This window comes from Equus asinus, chromosome 3 (genome assembly GCF_041296235.1).
Source record: "Equus asinus isolate D_3611 breed Donkey chromosome 3, EquAss-T2T_v2, whole genome shotgun sequence".
Taxonomy (NCBI): Eukaryota; Metazoa; Chordata; class Mammalia; order Perissodactyla; family Equidae; genus Equus; species Equus asinus.
In genome coordinates, this window is record NC_091792.1 from 67,379,890 (window position 1) to 67,398,875 (window position 18,986).

Here is an 18,986-nt window from a genome sequence, read left to right on the forward strand (position 1 = left end):
TTGCATTTAGATATCCAGTATTCCTAACATCATTTATTGAGGAGACTATCCTTTCCCCATTGTGTATTCTTGGTGCTCTTGTAAAAGATTAGTTGACTGTTATGAATGAGTTTATTTCTGGGCTTTGTATTCTGTTCCACTGATCTATGCGTCTGTTTTTATGCCAGTACTACACTGTGTCATTACTATAGGTTTGTAATATAGTTTGAAATAAGGAAGTGTGATGCCTCCGGCTTTGTTCTTTTTCGCTCAAGATTTCTTTGGCTATTCAGGGTCTCCTGTGCTTCTTTACAAATTTTAGGATTTTTTCTTCTATATCTGTAAAGAATATCATTGGGATTTTGATAGAATTGCACTGAATCTGTACATTGCTCTGGGTAGGATGGACATTAAAACAATATTATTTCTTCCAATTCATGAACACAGGATATCTTTCAATTTATTTGTGTCTTCAATTTCTTTCATCAAAGTCACAGTTTTCAGTGTACAGATCGTTCACCTGTTGGTTAAAAAGATCCCTAAGTATTTTATTGTTTCTGATGTTATTGTAAGTGCAATTTTTTTCTTAATTCCTTTTTCAGATAATTTGTTTTTAGTGTGTAGAAATGCACCTGATTTTTATACATTGATTTTCTATTCTGAAACTTTACTGAGTTCATTTATTGGTTTCTCACAGTTTTTGGGTGGAATCTTTAGGATTTTCTGTGTAGAAGATATCATCTGCAAACAGAGATAATTTAACTTCTTCCTTTCCAAGCTGGGTGCCTTTTATTTATTTTTCTTTCCTAATTGTTCTGATTAGGACTTCCAGTACTATGTTAAGTGAAGTGGTGCGAGTGGGCACCCTTTTCTTGTTCCTGATGTTAGAGGAAAAGCTTTTAGCTGTTCACCATTGCGTATGACGTTAGCTGTGGGTTTGCCATATATGGGCTTTATTATGTTGAAGTACATTCCTACTATACCTAATTTGTTGAGAGTTTTTTTTTATCATGAGAGGATATTAAACTTTGCCAAATAGTTTTTCTGTATCTCTTCAGATGATTATATGATTTTTGTATTTCACTTTCTTAATGTGCTATGTCACACTTATTGATTAGTATATGTCTAATCATCCTTGCATCCCATGGATAAATCCCTCTTGATTATAGTGTATAATCTTTTTAATGGGCTGTTGAATTTAGTTTGCTAGTGTTTTGTTGAGAATTTTTGCCTCTATGTTCATCAAGGATATTGGCGTATAATTTTCTTTTCTTATAGTTTCCTTGTCTGGCTTTGATCTGAGGATAATGCTGGCCACATAAAATGAGTTTGGAAGTGTTCCCTCCTCTTCAATTTTTTGAAAGAGTTTGAGAAGGAATGGCACTAATTCTTTTTTAAATTTTTGGTAGAATTCACCTGTGAAGCCATCTGATTCTGGGTTTTTCTCTTGTGGGAGATTATCAATTACTGATTTAATCTGCTTACTCACGTTGTTCTGTTCAGATGTTCTATTTCTTCACCAATTAGTCTCGGTAAGTTGTATGTTCCTTGGAATATATCCATTTCTTCTAAGTATTCAGCTTGTTGCTGTATAATTGTTCATAGTATCTTCTTATGATCCTTTGTATTTCTGTGATATCAGTTGTAATATCTCCTCTTTCATTTACAATTTTATTATTTGAGTCCACTCTCTTCTTTTCTTCATCAGTCTACTTAAAGTTCTGTCAATTTTCTTTGTCTAAAAAACCAAATCCTTAGTTTTGTTGATATTTTCTATTGTCTTTCTTGTCTCTATTTCATTTATTTCTGCTCTATAAATCTTTGTTATTTCCTTCCTTCTGCTAATTTTAGGCTTAGTGTTTTTTCCCCCTAGTTTCCTGAGGAGTAAAGTTAGGTTGTTTACTTGTGATCTTTTTTCTTTCTTAATGTAGGCTTTATTGCTATCCAGTTCCGTCTTTGAACTGGTTTTTCTTCATTCCATAAGTTTCGTTGTGTTTCCATTTTTTTTTTTTGTCCAAGATACTTTTTGAATGCCCTTTTGGTTTCTTCTTTGTTCATTGGTTGTTCAAGAATATATTGTTCAGTTTCCAAATATTTGTGAATTTTCCAATTGTCCTCCTGTTACTGATTTCTAGTTTCATACTATTGTGGTCAGAAAAGATATTTGATATTATTGTGGTCTTCTTCAATTTGTTAAGACTTGCTTTGTAGCCCAAAATATGATAAATCTTGGAAAACATTCCAAGTGCACTTGAAAAAAGTGTGATTCTGCTGCTTTTGAATGGAATATTCTGTATATATATCTTAAGTCCAATTGATCTATAAAGTTATTCAAGCCCACTGGTTCTTTTTTGATTTTCTGTTTAGATGATTTATCAGTTGTTGAAAGTGGGATATTAAAGACCCATATTATTATTGTACTGTATTTCTCCCTTCTGTTTGGTTGATAATTGCTTTGTATATTTAGGTTCTCCAATGTTGGATGCCTATATACTTAACAATTGTTATATCCTCTTGATGAATTACACCTTTATCATCATATAGTGATCTTTGTTTCTGTAACAGATTATGATTGAAAGTATATTTTGTCTGATAGCCACTCTTGTTCTCTTGTGGTTGCCTTTTGCATGTAATACCTTTTTCATCCTTTTACTTTTAGCCTATCTGTGTCCTTAAAAATAACATCTATCTTGTAGGCAGCATATTGTAGGATCTCTCTTTTTTTAAACCTATCAGTCACTCTGTGTCTTTTGATTAAATGTTAATCCATTTAAATTTAATATAATTATTGATAGCTAAGGATTTACTACTGTCATTTTGTTAATTGTTTTCTGACTCTTTAGTAATTTCTTTGTTGTTTTTCCCTCTCTTGCTATCTTCCCTTGTGATGTGTTGATTTTTTGTAATGGTATGCTTTGATTCTTTTCTGTTTATCTTTTGAGTATCTACTAGAAGTTTTTTTTCCCTCTGGGTTACCATGAGGCTTACATAAAATATATTATACTTGCATTAGTCTACTTTAAGATGAGAACAACTTAACGTCAATTGCATACAAATACTCTACACTTTTACTTCTCCTCTTCACCCCGTATTTCATGCAGTTGATGTCACAATTTACATCTCTTTATATTGTATATCCATTACCAAATCATTGTATCTATAGTTATTCTTATATTCTTGTCTTTTAACGTTTATATTAGAGTTAAAATTGACTTACATACCACCATTACAGTATTAGAGCATTCAGAATTTGACTTTATATTTACCTTTACCAGTGAGCATTATACTACAAATGTTTTCATGTTGTTACTTAGCATCCTTTCGTTTAAGCTTAAGGAACTCCCTTTAGCACTTCTTGTAGGGATAGTGGTGGAATTCCCTCAGATTTTGTTTGAGACTGTCTTTAACTCTCCTCCATTTATTAAGGATAATTTTGCTGGTTATAGTATTCTTGGTTAGCAGTTCTTTTTTCTTTTAGCGCTTTGAGTATATCATCCCATTCTCTCCTAGCCAGCAAGATTTCTGTGGAGAAATTTGCTGATCATCTTATAGGCATTCCCTTGTATGTGATAAGTTGCTTTTCTTGCTGCTTTCAAAATTTTCTCTTTGTCTTTGACATTTGACACTTTGGTTATAATGTGTTGCAGAATAATCTTTTTGGGTTAGTCTTGCTTGAGGTCCTTTGAGATTCATGAATTTGAATGTCCATATCTCTCCCAATATTTGGGAAATTTTCAGCCATTATTTATTTAAATAAGCTTTATGCCCTTTTCTCTCTCTTTTATCCTTCTGAGACTCCCATAATGCTTATATTCATTTTCTCATTTGTGTCCTATAAGTCTCATATGCTTTTTAAACTATTTTTCGTTTTTTTTTCTTTTGTTCCTCCAACTGGCTAATTTCAAATGACTTGTCTTCAAGTTTGCTGATTCTTTCTTCTGAATGATCTAGTCTGCTGTTGGAGCTTTCTATTGAATTTCTCATTTCTGTTATTGTATTTTTTAGCTCCAGGATTTCTGTTTGGTTCTTTTTTATGATTTCTGTTTCTTTCTTAGACTTATTTTGTTCATGCATTGCTTTCTTGATTTCATTTAATCATCTGTCTGTGTTCTCTTGCATCCTATTGTGCCTCTTTAAGATAATTATTTTGAATTCTTTTTCAGTCAAATCTTAGATCTCCATTTCTTTGGGGTCAGTTGCTGGAGCTTTATTAGTTTCCTTTGGTGGTATCATATTTAGCTGAATTTTAAGATCCATGTAGCCTTGTGTTGGCGTCTGTGCATTTCAAGGAACAGACATCTCTTCCAGCTTTTCCAGACTGTTTTGTCAAGTAAAAACCTCCTATTGGGTCCCCAGGCTGATGTAATTACCTCCAGGATTACAGTTGAATGGGGTTGGAGCCAGGTTATGTGACTGTTGCCTAGTCTATGATTTTCTGTCCCGTGACTAAGGACTTGAGCAGACATGGATTCTGCCTGATCCCTGGGTGGACAGCAGTGCCTCCAGGACATTGGCCAAGTGAACAGGCACCATGACAAGGGTCCACTACAGCATCTGCAGTGGAGTCCATAGATAGCAGGCTTGTTACCAGGTGCACAGATTGGTATGTCACTTGTTGGATCCTTGGGAGGGCTCCTGCTGGGTCACTGGGCAGGTCTCTAGGTGGGCAGAACTAACACCACACACTGGCTTAACAGGGCTGCAACTCATTCAAGGGCTACTTCAGTGTCCACAGCCAGGGCCGAGATCAGCAAGCCTGCCCCTGGAAGCACTGACAGGTGTTTATCTTGGTGATTCCCGGGGGAGGAAGGCCTGAGCTTGGGAAGGACTGGAACTGAGTTACAGAACCTATTCTGGATTCACAGTTGGACCAAGATCTGCAGGTCTACCTCCAGAGATATGGATGGATGCTGTGGCAGATGTTTTGGTGCCAGGACCAAGGTCAAATCGGGCCCAAGCCAAGTCAACAAGGAAAGAGAGTTATTTCTGGGTCTGCATCTAGGACTATGGTTAACAAACCTGCCACCTAGGCATGGGCCTACTTTCTCAAAATGGACCTCTTTCATCTTGGGCTCCGCCTAGGTTTTGCAAACTCCTACCTGGATTTCAAAGCTCCTACAAAGGGACTTTTTCTATGGATGGCTGCTAAATTATTGTTGCTGTGGGGACATATGAGTAGGGGACCTCCTATTTCACCATCTTGCTGATGTCACTGCCTGGAAGTTCTTTGTTGCTACCAGTTCAAAGATTATTTTAAAATCTGAAATAGGGAAATTTTAATCCATTCCTATTTGTCATTATATGTTTAATCCCACTTCTTTCATCTTATTATATGATTTCTAATGTTAGACATTATAAGTTACCTTTTTTATATTTATCACTTTTTTCCACAATTATTTTTTCTAACTTGAAAGCTATATATTCTATTTTCTAAACATTGATTCAATTACATTAAAATATTTGAATCTAAATCACTCCATTATGTTCAAGACCAAATAAGCATTAACTCCTCCTTAAGTAAAATCCAGCATTTGTCACATTTTTACTTCCTTCTTCTTCTTCTCAGTTCTTTTTGTTTGAGAAAGTGGAGATTTCAGATTTGCAAAAATTGCTATTATTCACTACTGTTCAAGATATTTTTAAAATTCTCATAATAAATATATTAATAATAGATAACTATAATTTACTCACAAGAGTTATAGAATTTTTTGCTTGCAACTACTTCTTTAATATCCTGTCTTTTCATTTTAACTTTTCAATTTAAATTCATTTCCCACTTTGCTGGAGTACTTTCTTGACTATTTTTCTCTACAGAAAATAAATGCTGTATAATTTGCTGTATATTTTCTTAGTCATAGGTATGTGAGGGTGTCATTCTATTGCTTTAAGGCCTGAAATAATAACTTGGCTGTATGTATGGTTTTAGGATCCCAATATTTCCATTCCTTAAAGCTCTCTAGACTTTCTATTATTTTCTGGTATTTTTTGTTGGCGATAAACATGATAGAGACCTGATAATTTTCTGGTTGAAAAGTGATGCTTGCCTTCTTTTGTGCTTATAGAGCATTTTCTTTGTTGTTGACTTCATGGTATAGTTCAGGGTAGTTCTAAATGCTCATCTCTTTCTAAGAATTTTTCCTGGTACTGAGTTTTTATTTTATGCATCCTTCAGCTCAGGAACATTTTTCATTATTATTTCTCTAATTATATTTTTACCTCCATTCTATTTTCTTTATCTGTAATTTCTGTTAAATCTGTATCAGATTTCTTAGAGCTGTTTTTACAGCTTTTAATCATTTTACTCTATTTTTTAAAAATCCCTTTCTCTTATTCTTCTGTGTTAAGAAGTTTAGCTTCTAATTTACTACTTTTTTGTAGTATCTATTCTATGACTTACTGCCCAAATTACATATAAGCCAGCAATCATGATTTATTTTGTACTTTGAAGACAATGCTTCTTGTTTTCAAATTATACCACTTTTTATAGATTTATCTTTTTAAATATTATAAAAATGTAAATTTATCTTTTTTCTAAAGGATTTCCCTCTGTTTTAATGTATATCTGTTTCACAGGGCACTATCATCTATGATTCCTCAGATTGGTCTCCTTTGTCCACACTGTTGGGTTCCTTTGTGTCTGTTTTTGTTTGTCCTCTTTGTTTATCCTTACATAATGGATTTTCTATATACATGATTGAACACTGGGGGACTGTTTTAAAACTGATGTAGATCTCCCTTCAAGTATTTCAGGCTCAAATAAAGGGAAATATTGAGATGTTTCATATTTTGAGTTTGACATTTTTGTATGTTTATAATAAGAGATAACTACAGAGACAGTTTTGAAGCAATTCCTCTGTGCCAGAGAATGGATTAACTAATTTCCTCCCTTCTACTCTTCTTCCCTCTCCACTTTACTATCCTCCTCTCTTCCTTTCTCTTTTCTTTATTTTCCTTTTCTTTTCTTTTTCTTATCTATGTTGAAAGGTCTGTAGTATAATTATGAAAAAGGGCACCCAGGGGCAATGAAAGATGTTTGCCTTCTTTTCCCATGCCAAATTAAAATTTACTCAGATAGAATACCTACTAAGAAAAAGTAGAATGTTTTTAAAGCATTTTAAGTTCCTCATGTTTAAAAATAGTAGGTCAATGTAAAAAATTAAATGAAAAATTGTGTAACTAGTATCTTTGTGATACCTCTGTAGACTGGCATTTGCTGTGCATGAATTTCCTCATTATGAACTGATTCAATAATTGGCACCATTGTGATTGGTGTGCTTCTGTACTAAGACTTCTCTTGAAAGAATAGGCACTCTACGTGGTAGTACATGGTCACAACATACTTATAAGATCAAGATGTGTTCCTTAACAACTGCTCCCCTTTCCACCCCTTTGTTCAATCTCTGCCACTCTTAATAGAGTTCTATGAAGGTGATGTTATACTTTTGCTTTGCACCTCTGGCTGATTTTCCTTACTGAAGTGAATAGAAAATTGTTTGGTATTTTCTTCAACCTGATGTCTCATAACACTGTATCTTGTTGTAAGTCCTTGAACTTTCTAATGTGTGTTGGACACATACCTAAATTTTCACAAATAGAGATTCCTCACCATTTTGATATTTATTTAGCCATTTTAATGGGAAACTGCATAGTTAAATATTTGGACTTGAAATATAGGTCTATTAAATTGTTAAATTCTAATTTCTTTCTATGCATTCTCAGTTTTTGTTTTCCAATTTATTTCTCTATCACATTATATGAATTACACTGTAATATTTGTATGTGGTTAACATAGAAAGAGAAAGAAGAAGCCATATCCACAAACTATTCAATTCAGAATAGCTAATTTTTAAATAAAATATATGTTTTCCATATATTCTTGTGTTTATAAACTTTGATGAGCTAGCTGTTGTTTTTAGTACACATTCTAAAGTTTTTATCTTGAAATGATATACACTTTCCAATCTGGCCTGATTCTACCTGTTCAACTTCATTTTTTGGCCATTTCACCCTAAAATTCTCAGTTACCTGACTAGCCATATGTTTCATATCTTTGCAAATTATGCAAGTATTTCTTTCTAAAAAGCCTTTTCTCAATTTTCTGTGTGTTGAAAATTGTTGTTCGACAAGTCAAAGCTGAAACATCACTCATTTAATGGCATCATATGGTGCTATTCCATATTCTGAAATAAAGTCAGTCACTTCTTCCTTTGGACTCAAATACACATTGGTCACACCACTATGAAAACACTTATGTTGGATTGTAATGATATATTTAATTAATCTATGAAATTGTCAAAAACACTCATCTTTCCATTGTCTATGTACAGTTACTGGCACCACAGTATGTGCCCAGTAAATATGGTTGAGTGAAGAGCTAAATGAAGAATGTATAGGTACTTCATTGACAAATTAATTCAAAAAATTGTGTCTATAATTTCATTAGATGTCTACTGTAAAAATTAAGCATGTTTATAACATTTACATATCATTTTGTATAACAAAGATTAGTCAAAATGAACATTTATTACAGTGTCATTGCTACTCTGCCTAATAAAAAAAGTTGTCATTTTTTTTCTGCTGTCCCATATTGGGCCCTCTGGAACCAGTGATAGGATCCAATGATGTTTTAAAGTGGCTGAACCAAAAAGTTTTAATAAAACAAAGGGTGTTCATCTTACCATTTCATCTCCACATTTTGTTCCAGGAGCAACCAGGCCAAAATCTTTAGAATTATGATATAAAAAAAAGGTTTTGCAGTCAATGGTGAAATTCTGCTTTGGAGATTTTTTAAGGTGATAGATCTTTTCTTCTCCAAGGAGAGATGACGGTTTCCCTCCAGTGCAGTATAACTTTCCACATTTGACATCTCTGAAAGAAAAAGAGAGATTCTCAGACTCAGAACCAGAAAAAGAACTTGAAAGACTGTGTTGCCAGTGAAGTGGTCTGGTCACTTTTCCTAGACCCAGCCTTGTCAGCAGGCTGCAGAGGGGCCAGGAGCGTCAGGGTAAACCGTTGGGCGTCAAAGTCCTGACCCTGGGAACTGAGATGAGTAGATGAAGACGTAAAGTGATTGTATTTCTTTATGATATCTCTGTGATTCTCACAAATCAATATTACCTGAAGTTTACAGAAGAATATTTCTTATTAATAATTTAAATTAGCAAAACTTTAATCAGGACACTAAGATTTATCTTATCTTTTCTTATATGGAGCACATCTGTTGATTTACACAACAAACTTTGGAGGTTTCTATCATTATAACCCTCGTTTTACAGATCAGACAGCAATTGGACTGCCCATTTGCACCTAATATATTTAGGAGCAGAGTTGAGTTTGACCATAGGGTTTTCTTGTTATTTGGAGTTCAAATCCTGTTTTGTGACACACAAAATGCCTTGCCAAATGTCATAAACAAATCTGGGAAGTGTGTCTCAGCTCATGCTTTTTAAAATCAGATCTAACTTCCAATTCTCTCATTCTCCCAATTTCAACTTCTACCTTTTTTTTTTTTTTTTATGGCTTCTCTTCTTTCCTTCTCTCTTTCTTTTTTTTACTTTTTCTAATTATTTTCCCCCTCCTCCTGTTTACTGCTTTCTCTTTTTTCATAGCTTCTTTTTCTCCCTTTCTTTCCTAAGAATCTTAAATCTTTTCTTTCTTTCCTCCCGTATATTCCATGCCCTTCAGCAAATACATACAGTACATAAATGCCAGCTCACACTGCCAGAGATGTGTGCTCTCTCTCCTCCTATCTCTTCAGTTAAAAGAGGGTAGCAGCTGTCAGAATAAGACTTGTTCTGATTTTGCAAAACACTCTTTGAAGACACTTACTTTTCTTTATAAGGCACTTACTTCTCTTCACAGGGTATTAATTCATTTTTTTTGTTCTTGCAGTATCCAAATTTATTTCCTTTTTTATTCATCTTGTAGCAGATATCAGGACTGTCTTTTGCCTCTGGGATACAAAATGGTATGATAAAAGTAAAACAATGAAAGCATAAATATTATGAATCATAAAATACCTTACTTTCGAACGTAATTGAAATTTCAGTGTCATGTAGTGGTGAAGCAGGGTGGGATAAATAAATAATTAAAAACTATCTTATTGCCTCAGGAGGATATTTTAGGAAGACGTATGGATGTAAAAAAGTAGCAAACATACCTTAACCCCCATACTGAGCTAATCAATGAATATTAGAGGTAATATCACTTAATATTAAAGGGAATATCCAGAGAGATGCAAGGTAATATCTTGGAAGAGTGCCACAAATGGCTTTGCCTTCAGTCTTGCCCCCAAGTTCCTACAGGACAATAACATAGACAGAGTGGCTATTATCTTTATCAATCTTTCACTGTTAATTGCCTCTCACCATCATCAAACAATTCAGAACACTGATCATCCCGGGTGGGACATTTCCCCATGAAGCAGTAGCCTTTTTCATTCTTGCAAGGAAATCCATTTACTTGGAATTGGTCCTTAGGACACTCAGAAGAGTGGCCAGTACAAAATTCAGGAAAATCACATTCATCTTTTGCTGGTCTGCATATGGACCCTGCTTTTTTCATCTGTTGAAGAAAAACAAAGAGACTGAATCTTGGACATGTTTAGGTAGATAAGATTCAGTAAGCAGGAGGAAGGCCCGCCCATTTAATTTACCTAAAAAAGGTTTTAAAGATGGATCATGACTTCCTTCTCCATTCCACTGAGAACTATTATCATTTTTAAATGTCTTGGCTTTTACATAATTTTAGGAATGACAAGATAGTGTTTTTGAAATTCGGTATTAGAAGAGCATTAGACAGAGTTGGAATGGACATAAAATGGAGAAATGGATACGTGTTCTGTTTATCTCGTCTTCTTCATCCCTTGTTCCAGCACATCCCTTTCCTCCTGCCTCTCTACACAACTGGGAACACTTGCCTATCTATAATGAGGAATCTCTACTCCCAAGAAATGAGATCTCTCCATATGAACTAGAAAAATACCCTGGCTTTCATTGCTTAAGGGATCTCCATGGAAATATTTTCTTATTCAGCCATTCAGTATGCATTTAATTGTGCTGGGTTCTGGAATTATTTGAAAATGTATAAGACATGCTTCTTTTCCTTTGTGAGTTCACAATCTAGTGGGATGAAAGAAGCATCAATAAACCCTTGGACAAAGTCATTTGGACTTCTGGTTGTCTTTCCTAGGAATATATCTCCATGTACTAGTCACTATCACTTTCTAATTCCAGTACAATCCTTTTCCCTTTCATTTCACTGTTGTTGGGGTGCCAATTCCCTCCCACAATCCCAGCTCAGGTTAAATATGTTGGTAATGCTTTACAATGGAACAAAAATAATGCTAGTCATATAAGACCACTCCTAAAACAAGCACTGCTTACCCACTTCTCCACCCCCCAGAACATAGCACTGTCCCATGCTTAGATGTCAGAGCATCTCATAAGAGGCTCTATTGGGTATGAGAAAGCCTAGCCGCAATCTGGGATTAGTGACATAAGGTCATTCAGTGATCAGACAACTCTGGTCACATGTACACTTAATAGACTGAAAACAGAGAAACCCAGTCCTAGCAAAGAATCTTACCTGACAAGATTCACAGCATTCTTCCTCTGCACAACTAAATCCTGGCTTCAATACACATTTGTCTGCATCACAGCAAGGATTAGTGCACTCCTGGCAATAATCAAAAATTAAAGATCAGAAATTGCTTGTAGTTGGCTCCTGTTTGAAGAGTTAATTAGTTGTGCTTCTGTATAATTTAGCATTTCCTGTCTTCCAGAGTTAACACGAATGCATGATCCTTGGCTATGACATGTATATAAAGACTATTCCTTGCCGTTGTTGTTGGGGACTTGACTTTGTTTCCTTCCCATATGGCTGTTCAGTACTCTACAGCTAATGAATCCTCACTGGCAGCCTACAAAGTCCAAAGTTTGTGACCTTCTGTTCTCCGGAAGACTTCTGTTCTCTGGAAGGGTCCTGCTGCTTCTCTATACTAAAGGTTTGATGTGAGATAATACAACTTCTGAAGGTCTGATTTTACATTTTTCTCAAGGTGCCAACTATTTCAGATGGGCCTTTGTTTTTTTAATGCATCATTAAATAATAACTGCAGAATGGACACTTAGGCCCTATCTGCTCAAACAAAATTAAAACTGCAAAATGTTGTCTGCATCCTGTCATATAAGGCACTTCTTGTGTTACAACAAAACTGTAGAACCATTCCAAGGAATGTGCGTGGGCAAAAGCATCAATTTCTGAAGTTAAGAGCCTCTTCTCACATTTAATCTGAGACATTTGATGTTGTAACCCCTGGACATGTCACTGTGCCCACTCTGATCATGGAGACTCTTAATCACCATCTTATTAGATTTCTTTTGAATTGTGCAGTGCTTAGGGTGTAGATAATGAAAATGTGATCCTGGGACCAGCAGCATCAGCCCAACCTTGCAGGTGGGTAGGAATGAAGGATCTCAGCCCCAGTTCAGACCTACTGAATCATGATCCACAGTTTAACAACACCCCCAGGTGATTTATATATACTGGGTGATTTGTGAAGTAGTTGTCTAAGACTCATACCTATAATGACGAGCTCTTGAAAGAAACAGCTTCTATCTTGGAGAAACACAGATTAAGAATTACTTTAAAATTTGCCTCAAATGTTTATTCTAAATGTTCCAGAGACCAAGACTGCAATAAATATGTGAAAGGCTAGAAGGCTTCTGCACCATCAAGACAGAGATTTCTATAACATGAATCATCTGACTGGGATACAGACTAGCCTTATAAGGCCCTGAGATAAACTCAACTGACTGACTGTGAGGGATTTTGTAGAACAGATTCCCGCTGTGCATGAGAGATGAGACCGAATGACACCTGTGGGGTCTTCTCACAGAAGAGCCAATTAACATATAAACCAGGCAAATGTGATACTGTGGACCTCCAGCAAGATCGTTAGACGTGATCCATGATTTGGTAAGAAGCCTTGCACTGAGGCTGCTCCAACAGCTTGTTTTCAAACGAGAAAAAAAGAAAGCACAGCTTTTAAAACTTTACAAGGAATACTATGGTTGATTAATAGCTATGTCCCTCCTAGGTTATAGCTGAGCATAAGCTTTGTAATTTAAAGACAACATCATTTGTGAATACCTGAACAGGGCCACAATCACACTCTTCTCCCTCCTCCAACTTCTTGTTCCCACAATATGGGAAATCACTTAACTTAACAGAAGGTGGACTATTGAACATGCATGTTGGTTTATAGTCCTTCAGATATTGCAGGTACTGGGTTCTGCTGCATTTACTGAATTTTAGCGCAGGAATGCTAGAGATAGGACAAGTTAAAAATAAAGAATAATCATATCAATGCATAGTGGTAGAGCAGCTGTGAAAGTTTTATGAAGAATTCAGAAACAACAGATATAAATGGTGAACTCTAAAGAGTCCATTTACTTCTCCTACTCTTGTCTTACTGCTATAGCAGAGTAATATCTGGGCTTTTTAGTATAGAAAATGACTTATTGAAACACAGCCAATACATCCTGTTTTAGTGAAAATACTCTGACTATGTGTCCTCCAGAAAGTCCCCTGAAGCCCACAGTTTAGACTGGTTGTGCTTGTTGCTTCCGTATCACTTCCTATTTGTCCCTCTTGAAATAGTCTATGTATTTGTTTATCATCATGCAAGACAACAAGCTTCTCAAGGCAGGAACTGTGTCATGTTCAATTTTTTAAAAAAATAAGCCCTAGTTAACACAATGCCTGGCACAGAGTAGCTCTCTATAAACATTTGTTGAAACAAACTATTTATTTAATAATATCTTACACATCCTAGGAATGTGATATACTTCTAAAAGGAAGTTAAATGTTAAAAAAAACCTGAAATTCACCTCCCTTCTATCTTCCTTTTGTCTTTGACTCCCTCGCCATTATTATTAACACAATGATTGGATACAGATGGATTTTAGAGACCTGAATATGTTGCATGGGGATCATGGGACCCTGAGGAAATATTACTAATTATGTGGATAATGATGTAAAATTAGATATCAATTACTGATTTCTTACTCTGTGCCAGGCACTAGGCTTGGGTGCTTCAGCTACTTTACGTCATTTAATTAATATATAGAAGCCCTGATCATCATCAGCAAACACTTTTCTTACTATATACAGTGTACTATGTGTTCCCACTTCACACACACGTACATGAAGGAATTCAAGGATGCGCAAGGCTAAGGCCTTGCTTGCAGGTAATTCACAGTATGGTGGGGGTGGGGCGGTGCTGGACATTCATTCTGTAACTATTTATGGAGTACCTAGTATGTGTCTGGGACTCTTCTAGACAATGGTGATGTAACAGTCAACAAAACAGACAAAACCCTCTGACTTCATGAGGCTTATATTCTAGTAGAGGAGTAAAAGAATAAATAAGCTGAATGTGTAAAACATAGACTATATTAGATAGTGATTAGTGCTAAGGAGGGGAAAGAAGGCAAAGGGGGAAGTGATGGATAATGCCCAGGTATGTGTGTAAGCGGACAGGATTGAAAAATTGGATGAGGTAGCTGGAGAAAGCTTTGCTGAGAATGATATTTGAGTAAAGATTTAAAGGAGAAAATTATAGTTTATAGCAAAGACGACAGAACAAGGCATGTAGAGTGTACTCCTCTTCTGAGAGCCCTAGTATAATCACTAATTGATCGTTGTGCACTTTTGCAATATGGTGAGATGGAGTTTTAGAATTTCTCTCACCACATCAGTAGGAGAGACACTATCAACTGATAAGACTTGGTTCCAAAAGGGCAACTCCCCACCATGCCTGGTTTTGTAATAGACCTCCTGGAGTATATTAGGAAAAATATATATAACAATATATCCCTACAATATGGTGTTTTAATCAACAGCCACTCCCAAATATTTAAACGTATTCTCTATATCATTTGAGCCTCACCTTATACTACTATCCATCACGCATCTTCCCAAAGTACAGGTACACGGGTAATCATCATGCTGCATCCCAAGATTATGCCCCAGCTGATGTGCCATTCTGCTTGCAACTACATTTAGGTCAGGTAAAAGATCCTGATGCCAAAAAAAAAGAAGTGCATTAGAAATTTCTGTAAGATAGCACAGTGTAGTACATAGTGCTTTGAACTAGTGGTTGAGACCTGGTTTCTACTTTCTGGTTAACTAGTACTTATTCGAGAGGCCATGGACTTAATCACCTCCCCATCCTGCCCTTGAGTTTCCTTAATTATATAATGAGGTTGGATAAATGACCTTTTGAGTGGCTCTAACTCTAATATTTTGAAAAATTCTTTTTTGTGGCACAGAACTAGTTATTGGTGCATTTATATAGACTCATTCTTACAAGTAGCTAAAAATTATTACCTAACATACTATTCAATAGAATAAACCTTATTGAGTGTCTTATATATACCAGACATTCAAGAGTGGTAAAAATTAAAATATGCACGGTTCATGTTTGCAGTGTATAACCTCACACTGCACAATAAAGCTAAGCAATCATGAGGAGGGAGTTTCCACTGCGAAGAAAACCAGGTCAGTGGTGTAACATCCAAGGCAGAGCTGATTGTCGCCTCTGATTGTAGCCTCATTTCATGCTTTAATCTCAATATTAATGAAAAAAATTAACTTTCAAAGAGAAATGGGATATCAGGTTACTGCAAAGGTGAAATAGCCCTAATTTGGTAATTTCATTTTACTCAGTTGAAGTTAAAAATGTATCCTGGATGGGTTATAATATCATAATTGCCATAGTGACCACCTATATTAGATTAGGATGACTATTATGCAAAAGTTATATTATTAAAATACCATAGACAAAGACAAAACCACAAAAAGAATCATATAATAAATAGGTCATGTGGTCATTTTAATAAGTACTAGCTTTTAATTTTAAGGTCTGACTATACTGGGCTGAGCATATCAACAACTAGGCAGAGATATTAAATGAAATAAATCCAAATCCTAATATTTTCAAGAATTTCTTAGATAGGATTACTTGGACAGCATTTACTAAAATCTTAGTGACTTGGGAAGGATCAGATAAATAAGTGGCATCAGCAGTTTGAAGATCTTATGAGTTCTGAAAATGAACTGCAAGGCTGTGCTGATACGATATTTTAAATGGTCTATGTACTTTGTTTCCAGCAGAAGAACAATAATCCTCACTTGCTAAGTTGGCCGTGAAGTTTTGTGTATTTTACATGTCTTCGTAAATAACTATATTTAATATACAAAAGAGTTTTCCTAATCCTTGTATGTTAATTTTATATGATGTTCTTTCTTTTGGTGAGGAAAATTCACCCTGAGCTAACATCCATTGCTAATCTTCCTCTTTTTTGTATGTGGGGTGCCTCCATAGCATGGCTGATGAGCGGAGTAGGTCTATGCCTGGGATCTGAACCCACGAACTGGGGTTACCAAAGTGGAGGTCACGGAACTTGAACCACTCAGCCACGGGCCCAACCCCATATGATGTTCTTTTAAACTCTAGTTTACCTTCGTTATTCATCTATAGTTTTTATAAAACACTTCTCATTTAATAAAGGAAACGTGACAGTTACATCATGACATATCTTGGTAGGAATAGATGACAGAATGCATACATGGTCCCTTTCAATAGGACACAAAAAAACTACAGAAATTTAGTGCAAACTTTTTGATTAAGTAATATAACATAAATAAAACACATCCCACCTTAACGATACTGGAGGAATAATAGGGCAGGCACATGCCCCCTGGATAAGAAGTTCCTTGCCCATGTGTGTAGATCCACTTCCCACTATAACAAGATGCAAATGCATTCTTTAATCTGAGGTAGTTGTTTAATTAACACAAAGGTTGAATTGCAGCGAACGCCCACACAGCTAGTGCCTTTGCACCTGAAAGTATCTTTTCTTTTTTCTGGAGTTCTGGAATGGACTGATATTAAACTCATTTTAAACCTGTGGTATATTGGAGTCATTGAAAAAGTCAGTGCAATCTTAACTTGAAATCGTAAAATGTACTTTCTTAAAAAAACTAAAAACTAATGTCAGAGTCTCATTTTACTTGACTTTAGTTTACCTTACACTCAATTTTGGAGAAAACCACTTAAAAGATTTAAAAAATTAAATTAAATTAAATTAAAAAGTGTCCAGAGGAGAAAATGCAACATAGTGAATGGACTCAACACCATGATTAATTAGCTGTGGTTGAAAATTAATCAACCATAGAAACTCACGGAAGATTTGATAGCTATAGTCAAACAGTTAAGAGTTGTCATGCAAAAATAAGACTATATCCAGATTACCTAAAAAGACAGATGTAGATGTGCATGTTAAAGACATCCAGATTTGGTGTGCTTTCAAGAACATTTAGAGTTAGACCACTTTAAAGAGAGCTATCATCAGCTGCAGGACCACACTTAAGTATACGAGAGAGGATTCAAATATAAGAAGTTGGTCAGGTTAGACAACTCTTTTCAGTCTTTAGCTCTTTTGCTAAAAGACATGTTCTATTTCTTTCTTTGCTGTTGAGATGTTCCAGTCCGTACATTTTAAACTCTCAGTATTTGACTATGCATATTGGAGGAGGAATTCTGGTCTTCCCAGACTTGAGATCTTGGGAGAATACCACCAAGGAGATGAAGCACCAGAGGAAGCACAATCTTGATTCTGACTTTGCTAGTGGTCACTTAAAACCAAAGTCACATCATGATAATGCCATATATTCCATCTCATCACTTCTGGATTTATGTAAATACAGAAGGGAAGACATCCAAGAAACTAAACACATAAGAAGTCCCAAATATAATGCCCAGTTAGACATTTGCTAGCACTTTCCGCTCATTTCTCTATTTGCAGACATACTATTGGTGTGAGAAGTATTGCTCAGAATAAGAGACATTTGTGGAAACAAAAGATTTTTCCCTTACACTCACTTAAATATTTTTAGACTAATTTGTTATTTTAAAATACATGTCCAAGGAATAGGCAAATGGGCTAATCTTGCCCACTGTGAAGGTTATGGTGATACTTTATTTTGTCCCCCATAATTTTGTAGCATGCTAGTGTATGAAAATCAAAGCCCAAGCCAGGTATAACTGTCCCCCTGGAGGTCCGTGCTATGGGTCATCCCAGATATGAAAACCAGAAACTATATTACTTTGGAGGTCTGGTTTACTCTCATCAATCTGCCAAAGAACTGGACCTGACCTTTGACTTCAGACTTTGGAAGGTCCACAGTTCTGAATTCAGACTGAAAGTTAACATTTAGATGACACTGGAAAGTACATTTGCAGACTGTGTTTGCAGATATTAGGAAAAGCACTGGTATTGTAGGTAGATGAAGTAGGTAAAGTGGGTACCACTCTTATGTAGTGAATTTAAGGGCATCAGAAGAGATGCTAAGACTTCATTGCTTCAAAGTTGTTCTTCCATAACTTAACATTCCTTACGATAATAGGACTATGTGAGACACAAGATTAAAGTTAGTTCAGCTCCACAATTATTTGTCATTTCCCCACAGGCTGAGTAGTGTGCTAGGTATTTTGAATCATAAGAATGAAAAGAATGCCCCCTCTCCTTTTAGGAATTAATGACCTAGTATTCTAGATAAATACAAACCTTTACTTAAGAATAGTAAAGACTTGGCAGGCTTAATTTATCAGATTAGTTGTCTGTCATCTTGAATAGCAGAGAAGAGGCTCTTGAAGCACTGGTCATTGGATGAGCACACTTTGTTGAGTAGAAGTGTCTGGAGAATGAGGTGCTTCCAAGGAAAGGTGGGTTCTGGTGGAGCATTAGAATGACATGGCATGGCAGGCTGAAGGGAGCTAGTGTTGAGTGCTGACAAGTAAAGTAAATGGAATCTAAAAGTGCTTTGCTTACCTAATGACATTTTCAACCCTGTCCAGGAATATGAATCTATCACATTTTTCCTTTTTAATAGTAACCACTATTAGAAAGACTGATTATTAAAAAGTTCATTTGGAAATT

At 35.6% G+C, this 18,986-nt stretch overlaps 1 protein-coding gene across 1 annotated transcript in view; it reads right to left on the minus strand.

Moving 5' to 3' along the window:
- Positions 1-18,986, minus strand: part of ADAM7 (ADAM metallopeptidase domain 7) — a 68,981-nt gene that overhangs the window by 15,301 nt on the left and 34,694 nt on the right. The window contains exons 10-16 of the mRNA XM_070506532.1: positions 16,705-16,789; positions 14,933-15,063; positions 13,132-13,306; positions 11,566-11,655; positions 10,347-10,542; positions 9,829-9,931; positions 8,658-8,847 (exon numbers count right to left, since the gene is read on the minus strand). Of these exons, the coding sequence (XP_070362633.1) occupies positions 8,658-8,847; positions 9,829-9,931; positions 10,347-10,542; positions 11,566-11,655; positions 13,132-13,306; positions 14,933-15,063; positions 16,705-16,789 (970 nt within the window). The remainder of the gene's footprint in view (positions 1-8,657; positions 8,848-9,828; positions 9,932-10,346; positions 10,543-11,565; positions 11,656-13,131; positions 13,307-14,932; positions 15,064-16,704; positions 16,790-18,986) is intronic.